At 47.1% G+C, this 12438-nt stretch overlaps 1 protein-coding gene across 1 annotated transcript in view; it reads right to left on the bottom strand.

The window, feature by feature from the left end:
• The window catches only part of GSG1 (germ cell associated 1), a 91862-nt gene that overhangs the window by 46264 nt on the left and 33160 nt on the right, over window positions 1–12438 (bottom strand). The window contains exon 2 of the mRNA XM_078683528.1: window positions 6340–6387. Within this exon, the coding sequence (XP_078539654.1) occupies window positions 6340–6387 (48 nt within the window). The remainder of the gene's footprint in view (window positions 1–6339; window positions 6388–12438) is intronic.

Here is a 12438-nt window from a genome sequence, read left to right as displayed (position 1 = left end):
AGGAAGGCTTTAATGGCAGGCAAGCTGAAAACAGAGAGGTGCTGCCTATTCTGGAGATAAGCCGCTATGGCGGATAAATGTATCCGAATGGAAGCGTACGCTAGATTGCATTTGTAAAGATGTAACAAATAGCAGATGATGTTAGGAATGGATGCATCTAGCGGGTTGATATTGTTGTCTGGTCAGTAAATGACAAACCGCTTCCATTTTGCAGCATAGCAAGCTCTGGTCGTGGGCTTCCTTGCCTCCCGGATGATGTCCATGCATTCAGGAGGCAGGTTGAGGTAGCCAAATTCTAAGACCTCAGGAGCCAGATCGCCAGATTGAGCTGTTGCGGATCTGGATGCTGAATGTCACCATGGCTCTGCGTCAAGAGGCTGGGTGTGAGATGCAGCCTTTGATGCGGTACCACGGAAAGTTCTAGAAACGTGGTGTACCATGGTTGGCGTGCCCATGTTGGAGCAACCAGGATGAGAGTCATCGAGTGTTGCTTTAGCTTTCTTGCCACCAGCGGAATGAGAGGCGCTGGGGGAAAAGCGTACGCAAATTTGCCTGACCAGTTCATCCATATCGCATTCCCCTGCGATTCCGGATGAGGGAACCTGGCGGCAAAGCTTTGGCATTTTGCGTTTTCCCCCCTTGTGGCAAACAGGTCTATCTCTGGATGACCCCACTGCTGGAAGTACGGGTGGAGCACTGATGGATGTATCTCCCACTCGTGCATTTGATGGCTGTACCTGCTGAGCAGATCCGCCATCTGATTGTCCTTGCCGGGGAGGTGTTCCGCCATGAGGAAAATGTTCCTCTGAATGGCCCACTTCCACATGCTCTGAGCCAGATGAGACAGCTGTGGTGAGTGAGTACCTCCCTGCTTTTGGATGTAGTACATGGCTGTCATGTTGTCCGTCCGGATCAACACGACTTTGTTGCACAAATGTACCTTGAAGGACTTCATCGCCATGAAGATTGCCATCAATTCCAGGTAGTTGATGTGCAACTTCTGTTGTTGAGTGGACCACAGTCCCTGCACAGTGTAGTGGAGCACATGAGCTCCCCATCCTTGGAGAGATGCGTCCGTCGTCAGGATAATCTGTGGCACAGGCTCTTGGAACGGTCGTCCCTTGCAAAGGTTGTGTGGATTCCACCAATGCAGAGAGTTGTATGCCCGACCGGTCACCAACACTAGGTCCGTCAGTCGTCCCCGAGCCTGTGTCCACTGATTTGCCAAGCATTCTTGGAGAGGACGCATGTGCAACCTCGCGTGCGGGACTATGAAAATGCAGGAGGCCATCATGCCAATCAACTGCATGAACACTCTCGCTGGCAGGGAGTGTTGCGGTCTGAACCTTTGGATCAGTGACTGAATGCTGTTGATCCTGGCTGGGTTTGGCTGAGCCATAGCAGTCAGGGTGTTTATTGTCGCGCCTAGATACTGCCGCATATGGGCTGGTTGAAGGTGCGACTTTGGGTAGTTTAGCAAGAATCCCAGACTGTGAAGGAGTTGAATAGTGTGGGACATGTCCGCGGCGCACTGTTGTTCCGACTTTGCTTGAACAAGCCAGTCGTCTAGGTACGGGTAGACATGTATGTTCTGCCTTCTGAGGTGCGCCGCTACTGTCGCCAGACACTTTGTAAACACTCTGGGGGTAGTAGTCACCCCGAAGGGTAGGACTTTGAACTGATAGTGCCTGTTCTGAATGGTGAACCTGAGGTATTTTCTGTGGGATGGGGGGAGTGGGATGTGGAAATAAGCATCCTTGAGGTCTAAGGTTGCTAGGAAGTCCCCTTGGTTTAGCAGGGGAAGAATTTGTTGCAGTGTTAGCATGTGAAAGTGTTCTGACAGTATATACATGTTGAGGGGGCGTAGATCCAGAATAGGTCTGAGGGATCCGTCCTTTTTTGGGATGAGGAAGTACAGGGAATAGACCCCTGTGCCTTCCTCTTCTACTGGTACGAGCTCTATTGCGCCTATTTGCAGCATTACCAAGACTTCCTGCTGCAATAAGTGCAAGTGCTCTGCCGACATAGGACGGTGTCTTGGGGGAATGTTGGGAGGAGTGGATGTTAACTCCAAACAATAACCGTATTGGATAAGTTTTCTCACCCACCTGTCTGTGGTGATGGATGTCCAGACTGGCAGGAACTGCTGGAGTCTCCCCCCGACAGGTGTTGGATGGTCGGGGGGCAGTGACAGAGAGTCACTGTTTATTGGCGGCAGAGGAACGGGAGTTGTTGTTCCCTCTGCCTCTGCCCTTGGCACTGTTACCTCTGTATCCCCCTCTACCCTGCTTGGGGTAGGAGGATTGTGCACCACCCTTTGTAAATTGTGATTGGTGACCCAAGTGTCCTCTGGTAACACCACGCGCTCCTGAGCGACGAAAAGTGTTTCCCCTGAATTGTTGTGACTGAAGTGCCCCCATGGACTTAGCAGTCTCGTTGTCCTTCTTAATCTTTTCAAGTGTGGTGTCTACATCTGGGCCAAACAGTCTGTCAGGATTGACGGGCTGGTTGAGGATTGTAGTTTGGATGTCAGGCTGAAATCCAGATATACGAAGCCAAGCTTGTCGTCTCAGCATGACGCTAGTGTTAATTCCCCTAGCCGCTGTGTCTGCCACATCAAGTGCACACTTTATTGCAGCGTTTGATATAAGCTTTCCCTCTTGTATGAGCATTTCGGCTGCTTCCTTATACTCATCAGGTAGATGTTGAAGGAGCTGTTCTAGGGTGTCGTAATGCGCCCTATCGTAACGCGCCAATAGTGCCTGTGTGTTTGCTATACGCCATACATTGGCAGCCTGCGCAGCCACCCTCTTGCCGGATGCCTCAAGCACTTTCGACTCCTTGTCAGGGGGAGGAGCTTCACCCGTAGTTTGGGAGTTTGCCCTCTTGCGGGCATTGGCGACCACCAACGAGTCTAGAGGCAACTGTCCTCGAATATATGCAGGATCTCCAGGAGCTGTCCTGTATTTCTTCTCGATACGTGGGTTGACCACTCGTGCCCTGGTAGTTTCTTTAAAGATCTCTGGGGCATGTTTAAGGACACCTTTGAGCATAGGAAGTATTTTAACTGTTCTGTCTGAGACAGAGAAAGTGTCAAACAAAAAATCTTCCTCAACCGGGTCAGCATGCATGTCCACATCATGATTTGCTGCTGCCCGTTCGATTAAAGCATTAAATGCTGCAGAATCCTCTGTTGGAGATGTACGTGCCCCAAAACCTTGTGGATCTTGTACCACCTGCTGTACACCTTGGTCCCCAGTGTCGTCATATGTGTCCTGCTGAACATCAGGGTCATTGTCCACTGGGAAATTGTATTGGTCGTCTTCCTCATCATCCTCTCCCCCTGATTGGTTGGGGGAAGGCGATGGACTCCTTCTTGGTGGTGGTAGAATAGGCTCAATAAGGACAGGAATGTCCTGTGCTGGCCTTTTTTTCTTCAGTGGAATAACATAGGGTTCCAGTGGTTGGGAAGTGATCTTCCTTTTGTAAAGGGTCAGTTTCCCCGTTTGGGCATTGATGTAATGCTCAGATTGTTCTTCTGAGGCTTGATGCGCTGAAGGATCCGAAATGTTTGGCACCGATCTAGGTGCAAATGCCTTTGGTGCCACCTTTGGTGGAAGAGTGTAAAGAAGCTTGGTTGATGACTTCTGAGGTGTGTCCACCGCTTTTGGAGCCGATGGCGTGGAAGCTGTCGCCAACAAAGTCTTTTCCCGAATCCGTTTCAGGGAGTCGGTGACCTGCTTAGTGAAGGAGGCGGAGGGTGTTGTAGCCGACGGCCGGTGTCCGGTGGCGTCGGAGTCCCTCGGTGTCGACGGTATTTACGTCGACGAATCTTCAGCTGCAACGTGGCGCGGTGCCGTTGTAGGCTTTGGCGCCGACGCCGATGCTGCAGATCCGGGATCTTTGTGCCGATGCGTAGTGCCTGCGGCCTTCGGGTCGTGGCTTGTAGTCGATTTCTGCTCGACTGGGCGTTTAGTTGACGGCGCCGTAGGAGCGTCCGAAGGCGTGTGAACAGACTTCGACGTCCGTGCCGGAGCAACAGAGGTCGACTCTTGATGGACGGCCTTCGTGGAGGACGGATCCTTGTGCATCTTCTGCGGCGCTGTTGACTCGACAGCCTTCTTCGACTTCTGTGGGCCGGAGGTGGACGGAGTCGATGAAGGAGCAGGCTTTGATATTTTAGGCGTTGTCGATTCCGTTAGTTTTGGTTTCGATTTTGCCTGGACGTCGGCCATCTTAGGTGTTGTCGAATCCGTAGGTTTCGGTTTCGATTTCGGCTGGACGTCGGCCATTTTGGGAGCTGTAGGACCCGAAGGTTTCGGTATCGGTTTCGATACGTGCAATGGCGGCTCCGCTTGAGTGTCCATGGCCAGGCTAGAAGGCGGGGCCGGGGATAGCGGTGCAGGGTCGTGGGTAAGGCCGAGTGGCGATCCCGTGACCTGAGCCTGAGTAATATAGACTTCGGGGCATAGCTCTTCCTCTGAGCTATCTTCCGCGGCCCCATAAACTTCTTCGTTGTCCCCTACCTCCTCGACGTATTCAATGTCCTGGCCCTGTCCTTCGACGTGTTCCTCGGGATCGGCCTGGACCTCCGTCGACGGGGGTGAAATCTGGAGATGATGGCTACCGCCGTCCTCCGCGGGGTCGTCGAATATGTTGTCGGGTGCCGGTGTCGCTCGCTGGGCCTCGAGGCGCGCCGCGCGCCGATGCTTGAGCGTCTTCTTTGACCTGAATTTAGAGCAGGCCATGCAGTTTTCTTCGTTGTGGTCCGGTGACAGGCATTTATTACAGACCGGATGCACATCGATGTGTGGATATTTGGATCCACAGACGGGGCAGAACTTAAACGGGCTCCGCTCCATGTTAAGTTCGTCGGGTCTTGCTGTGACGAGAGGGCCTCGATGTCCGAAGAGTAACTTGACTCCGTAGATTTCAGGCTCAGAGAGTCGGACGACGCTCGAGACCGTGCGCAAAAATACCGACGCAGGTAACGAAGGCATTTTGGCCTTAAGAACAAAGTTTATCGGTTCCGACACGGAGACGTCGAAAACCACATCCGAACCCAATGGCGGAAAAAAACAATCTGGGGATGGAGTCGATGCCCATGCGCACTGTAGTCCAGGGGAGGAGCCACCTATCTCGTAATACTTCGAAAACTCTTCCAGGACAACAATGTGCAATCATCCGGACCCAACACTAGGCGGCGATCTATGCACTAGATATGAATTTAGCAGCCCACATGCCTCGAACATACAATTATCTTGATTTCATCCAAACAGAGGCCTTCACTAATTAATCTTATTATCTAATTAGGCATAGGAGTGGATTTAGAAATCTCTGCTCAAAGCCACTCTTCGCCATCATCCATTGTTTGATGATAAACTACTTCATGATAACCAAGCAAGCCATAAACCTCCTATTTGCAGTCAAGCCCAAATATAAGCTGAACATTACAGGAGGAGTCTAAAAAAATCCCTGAGCTCAACTAGTGGCTAATCAGCAGTCTAGTCATGAAAGCTAAGCTAAACATGAGCATTCCAATTGCTAATAAGACCCATAGTTGGCTGTACCTTGCTGAAGGCAGGCAAAAAAAACTCTAAAGACAGAATGAGCTATTAAACAAAGCAAAGCCTGTTTTTATAAAAACCCTATATTTCTGATATAATCAAATCATTTTCATGTCTTTCAATCAACTTCAGTATTTCACTTAATTTCCCAATAAGCACTATTTTCATGTTATTGGCACAAACAGATATATATACTGTAACAAACAAATAATGGGTAACATGCAATATATTCCTATATTACCATCTTACCTTATTACACCAGAGCATGGCGCAAGGCTGTGTGCTGCGGGTGTTGGTTGCAAAGAGGGTGGGTTTATCTTTTTGTGTGACCCTCTCCTGCTTGACTGGTTCTAACATAATTTCTGAAACCTGGGCACAAGCCTACTACACCCTCCCCCACCCCCACAACAATGTGCTCTGACCCATAAACCTGATACTCGGAGGGCTAAAACCAGCTGTCATAGCTGACTATGCATTGCCACTGCGCATTGATGCAGAAAGTGTACTAACGAGCTGCAGTTCATTCAGATTGCCCACCAGAGTGACTTCAGATGATGACTTCATAACTGCCATGGCAGCCCTGACTGCAGCACTCACATCCCAGAAGAAACCTGTCTGAAATTCTTAAAAGTGCACTTCTAACATTAGGTGTTTTCCAAGCAGTGTCATTGATCATTGGTGACACCCTTTGTGAGCTCATCAGTGATCCATCAATGATGTCATTTGAGATGTTAGTTGTTATGAGTGACGTCACGTGCAAGGATGATCTTACCTCGTTCTGTGGGTGGAGTGAGCTCCAAGAAACTTCTGCATTTTTCGTCTGAAAACAAACACAAGAAAAGAGCATCAATATGGCAACCGGTGGCAATACTGATAGCGAATATATCAATAGCATGAGCTGACTATCATTAGGGAGGCAAAGTTTGCAATGAGGAAAAGCAGACCAAAAATGCATCATCTATGGTACAACAGTGTTTGTCACAAAAGCCGGACAATGGAACAATTAGCCTACCATATGCACCAACTCAGAAGGTATACCAAATATTTTTAACAGAGAGATAGTATTGTGTGCAGACTTCGAAAGCGCCCTCTGCCCCAAGGCACCACCCTTATCCCTCACGGTCAATTGTATCTGTCACTTGTATCGAGATAGTGATCCAGCGGCCTATAGAAAATATAACATAAACAACGCTACCCAACTTCATAACCTATAAACAAAATTCTATACTAAATATGGACCCATTTATAAACCTGACATATTTTGGGCCTACTGAATCAGGTGGTCAGATTAAATCTATATACACATTATCTACAAACTATATACATTTTTATACATCTGCGAAAGGAATATTGTCATTAGAATAAAACTTAACTATTTAAATGACCACCATTGGCGACGTGATCTAGCTAATAGTAACCTACACTCCTGAATAACCAAGACCAGCTTGTTTGTCAAAAGTAAGATTTTATTTACTAAATTATGGTATATAAGTTGATAGTTTTATAAATGAATTTTATTTGCAATAAAGCAAGCATGATTGTAAAGAAATGTGAGAAAATACAATTTAAGTAAGTGAATCAAATTTAAAGTAAATATATAAAGTTTAACATTTCTAAAACCTAATTCCCTAACTGAGCTAAATAGATAGAATTTAAAGTAAAGTTCTTTGAGGATTCTTACGTGCTCCACGCAAAGTCCGTCAGCACTTCACCCTCATCGGAAAGTCAGAAAACAGCAGCCAGCCCATCCCTAGGGGCATGACTTTTTATACCTTTCTACGCTAACTAAACTACGCAAAGGAAAGTTTTCAGAAATCTTCGACGTCCCATTGGCTGAGAGTGACAAGTGACATGTCACCCACTTTTCAAAACTTCCATTAAGTCACATTTCTTAGAGACCATTGTCCCTTCCGAGTGCAACCAGGAGCTTCCTTGTATTGCAACAATTGTATAAAGTCATTCTCGCAGCGTCCATTGACTTCCAATTGATTTCCGCGGATGCCAAGTTAAGGACTGACAAAATGTTCTTTTTCGACCTTGGCCATGTCCGACAGAATGACGATAGCACGTTAGTTTTTGCTTTGTGAACGCAGCTTTTGACGAATAATTTATTTCAGAATGGGCGTCTCAGCACTTTTGCAGAAGTAAAATTCAGCATTTTGTAGTTCGGGCAGACAAGGCCCAAAAGCAGACAACTTAAGTTTTCTAATATAAAACAAACACAAGAAAAGTATTAATGTGAGAAATAATGTAGATTCTGTATCCACCCCAAGATTTACTAATTAATTAACCCACCCGATTAATCAAAATGTTATCTAGCCATTGCAAACAAATAAAGCAGCGTTTATATCTACCAGTCTCCGTTATTCCATGAGACTTATATGCACCTAGAATAGTAGAAATGACATCACACAAACAAGGAAAAGCAAAACAAGCACATGCTTCTTTTAAGTTTGCAGCAGTTAGTAATGACAAAAACGAAAACAATAAATTATTTCATTATTTTGCACGAACAAAAAGATGCAACAATTATGCACGTTTATGAGCACACATGTTATTCCCCCCATGTGTAAAGTTTAATCTAAGTTGTATTAGCATGACAAATCACAAATCATTAATATTATTATTCATGTTATGGAAATGTGACTTCACGAGTTTAAACAAAATCCTGTTTTCTATCTCGCTCCATCAATAGCACCAGATTCCAAACCATATACAGCCAACTTAAATCACAACCAGTCCATTTTCACGAGGTGGTACGGATGTCTTCTTTTATTATTTTTATTTTCTCTTTCTTTTTGAAAAACAACAGCCAACGTGTTTCGTTCTGTAAGAAGAACTTCTTCAGGGCATTTGAGAATTCCAATTCCAATGACGTGATCTGATAGTCACTCAAAATCTCCAGGGCATGAATATGTCAGGCCCTGCGCCTCGCATACCTTACAAGGCCGCCAATCCACCCAAAACTCCTCAGCCGAGTGACACCCTTTTTTTCAACATTTTCTCGAGGGAGAATCCACCCCACAAATTCTCCCTAAAGAGGTTGTGCTTAATCATTTTCCTCGCTGGCTATGATTCATGGACACTATCTCCCCCCCCGACCCCCCCACCCCAAGCAAATGGCACTGTAAGAACAGAAGGTAGACAGTTTTTTGATGAGATGCTGCATTCTCCAGCTTCCACGAGAACCAGGACATTATGCTTTTGGTTTTGAAAAATTAATAACTTCAGCAGTGCAATGTGCACTCTTCTGCTTACATGAAATTTTTTTTAAAAAGAACTGCATTTAAAAAAGTTGTAGCCATATTTCCTTATTGTGTACATGTGAAAATGTATGTGTTTGGACATAAACTTCACCTGTGTGCTTCACACTAGTAATAGTGCCTTGGAAATGACCATGAGTCAAAAAGTTAACAATAAGGTATAATTTAAGCCAGTAATATAGTTCATATTGATTATACTGTCTATATTAAAACATCTTGACATAATTACTATTTTTTTTTATCTCAGTTTATTTTCTCTCTCTATGAATTATCTGTGCATTTCTGATTGCTGTTGACACCCAGGGAACTATTAAACTTGACAGTTTGTACTGTAAATAATGTAGATTCCTAGTACTGTTTGGTGTCTGTAAATAATGTAGATTCCTAGTACTGTTCGGTGTTTTGTTGCACTATATTCTCTCCAAACACAACATTTTTCATGTACTACGAACAGAAAGCAGTAATGGTACGATGAAATCTCAGCATCCTAGTATAGATACTACCCATGATGTGTCTGTGCTGTGTTGTTATATTAACCATATAGTTAAAATGAAACTTCATAGATGTAATTTATTCTGATGTCATCAGGGATAAGACCATGCATCCTTGGAAATTTCAAAATCAAAAGTCATATGATGTCACTTCCTGTAAAGCAGTTAAGGTCCTGTGAAGAAGTTAAGGTAAAAGGCTGTTAGATGTCACTTTACCAACTCTTGCATCCATGTTTTACAGCTTCAATAGGCGCCCTCATGCCAGACACCTGCTCCTTAACAACCATGCTAAACTTCTGCAGGACACCAAGAGGCTCTGAAATGGGGGTAGATTATTGCTCCCACTGTTTCATGTAAATGAGAAGGGCAAGTGACTGTGCTCTATTCTGGATCCTTAAAATCTAAACTAGCTTCTCTCCATGCAAATGTTCAAGACGCTTCCTTTGGCCAGTTCGGGCAGCCATCAGAGTCCATGAGTAGCTGTGTTCTATGGGACATCAAGACTTATTTCCAAAAATGCTACCTGCAGGAATAAGAAGAACCACTGACTCTTGCTTGGATCCAGCACCATCAGTCTAGGACGCTGCTCTTTCATATCAATGTGGCTCCAGGGGACGTCACCAGAACAGACTTCAGGCACTCATCTCAGCTGGTAACTCATAATCTCACCACTAAAAGCAATACTCTACTCAGCAGTCAGACTGATGACAACTTTAAAAAAAGGTGACCACAACAAGCCCATACTATGCCATTTCCCCTAGCTGTCTCTCAACCTAAGGATGAAATTCAAACTGTGCTGTCTCGCATACAACGATCTTTGTCAAAACAACTCTCCTTCAGTATCTGAATTTCTGCCCTTATCTAGCAGACATGATGAGGCCAGCAGATTCAGATCATTACTGTTCCAGAAGACATGTTTTACTGGTGCAACCAGTACTGCATGGAACTCCTTCACTTCCAGCATCAAGAAAGAGCCTCCATACCTTCATTAACCCCCGCCTGGACCCTCATCCAGATCGGCCGCTCCCCCACGCTCCTGCTGATCTGCTGCTGCCTCGCTCTGTCTCCTGGCGGTATCGTTATCTCCATAAGCATTCTCAGCTGTGTTTTACTGACCCTCGCAGCCTAGAAGCGCGTTGCTCGCGCAGCGCCGCACGATTTAATTTAATTTAATTAATTAATTATTAGCGCGACCTTACTGAGGCCGGCTGAATTCTTTTTGCTACACTGAGGCTGGTGTGTTTACCTACAATTAGCCTGCACACTCAGCGCTGTTACGAATTTGCTGCCCCTGTCTCTATTAGCCTTTGACCCTCCATTTTGTTGTTTGTTTCCCCTGGTCCGCCCCTCCTCCCGTCACCGCCTCCCAGCTGCTGCCCCTCCCACGCTCCGCCCCCCCCACTATCCATTTATGGCCAATGTCCCAACGCGCAGCGTCCACGCGCTTCGGCCGCGCCGAAGGTGCGCCAAAGGTAAGCCCGTCTACGCCCGTCCGCGCCTGGACCGCGCCCAGCGCCAGACCCCCTGGTCCTCGTATTACCCTCCCTCCCCGCTTTAATTATGATGCCACCACCCTCCTAGCCCTTAACCCCGGCCGTTCCCCCAACTGCGTCCAAGCCGCTCCTGGACACACCCACGGACCCTTCTCTTGCAACTCCTGCAAATTCGACGGCACCAAGAACAACTCATCATCTACGATCACACAACAGACATCCGACCCCAACCACCTACAATGCATCCTGCTCAACACCCGATCGGTCCACAGGCACGCCATTGACCTCTGGAATCTACTAGACACCATCTCTCCGGACGTCGCCTTCCTAACAGAAACATGGATGAACGCCACATCAGCCCCAGACATCACCATTGCCATCCCGGAAGGCTATAAGATCATTCGCAAGGACCGTACCGGCAACACAGGAGGAGGCATCGCTATCGTCCATAAGAAATCCATCCGCATCTCAACCAGCTCAGACGCCAATCTCGCCAACTCTGAACACCTTCACTTCCAGATCCACATCGACCCCAAAACCACACTCAGAGGCACCCTCCTTTACAGGCCACCAGGACCCCGCACACAGTTTAGTGAAGACATCACGGACTTCATCACTCCACACGCGCTCCCCTCCGAGGATTACATCCTTTTAGGTGACCTCAACTTTCACCTTGAAAAGAACAACGACCGCAACACCACCACCCTTTTGGACAACCTCGGACTTAAACAACTTGTCACCACCTCCACCCACATCGCAGGTCACACACTCGACCCTATCTTCACCTCCAGCAAACATGTCTCCTTCAGCCACACCACAGCTCTCTTTTGGACTGACCACAGCTGCGTTCACTTCACCTACAACAAGCCCACTTCCAACATCCACCCCCTACCCACTCTGCAAAGAAACTGGAACAAAATCACCATCGACCAGATCTCCTCATCGCTTCTTCTAAACCCCCCAGCCCACTCCTCAAACCCAGACCAAGCAGCCACCAACCTCACCCAATGGTTATCCAACAGCGCTGACATCTTAGCACCACTGAAAAAACGACAAATCAAACTAGGCAGCAAGAAGACCTCCTGGTTCAACGATGATCTTAAGAAATCCAAGAAACTCTGCCGCTCCCTTGAGAAGGCCTGGAAAAAAGACCCAACCACCAGCACCAAGGACGCCTTCAAAAACGCCACCCTCACACACCACCAACTGATCCGGACCGCCAAAAAAGCCGCTTTCAAGGACCGACTAGATAACAACGCCCAAAACAGCAAGGAATTATTCAACATCGTCAAGGAATTCACCAACCCCTCGGCCAACTCCAACGACATCACCCCCTCTCAAGCCCTCTGCGACTCCCTAGCCTCATTCTTCCACAACAAAATTGCAAACATTCACAACAGCTTCGACAACCGACCCGAAGACCAACCCACCCAACCCCCTGCAGGACCCCCACCCCCCCGGACATACTCAACGACTGGAAGCCAATCTCCACTGAGGACACCATCCGTCTGATGAACTCTATCCACTCAGGATCCCCCACAGACCCATGCCCTCACCACATCTTTAACAAAGCAGACTCCATTATAGCACCGCACCTCCGAGACGTCATCAACTGCTCCTTCAA

The sequence above is a fragment of the Lissotriton helveticus genome, chromosome 3_1 (genome assembly GCF_964261635.1).
Source record: "Lissotriton helveticus chromosome 3_1, aLisHel1.1, whole genome shotgun sequence".
NCBI lineage: Eukaryota > Metazoa > Chordata > Amphibia > Caudata > Salamandridae > Lissotriton > Lissotriton helveticus.
This window is presented reverse-complemented; position numbering and strand designations above follow the sequence as displayed.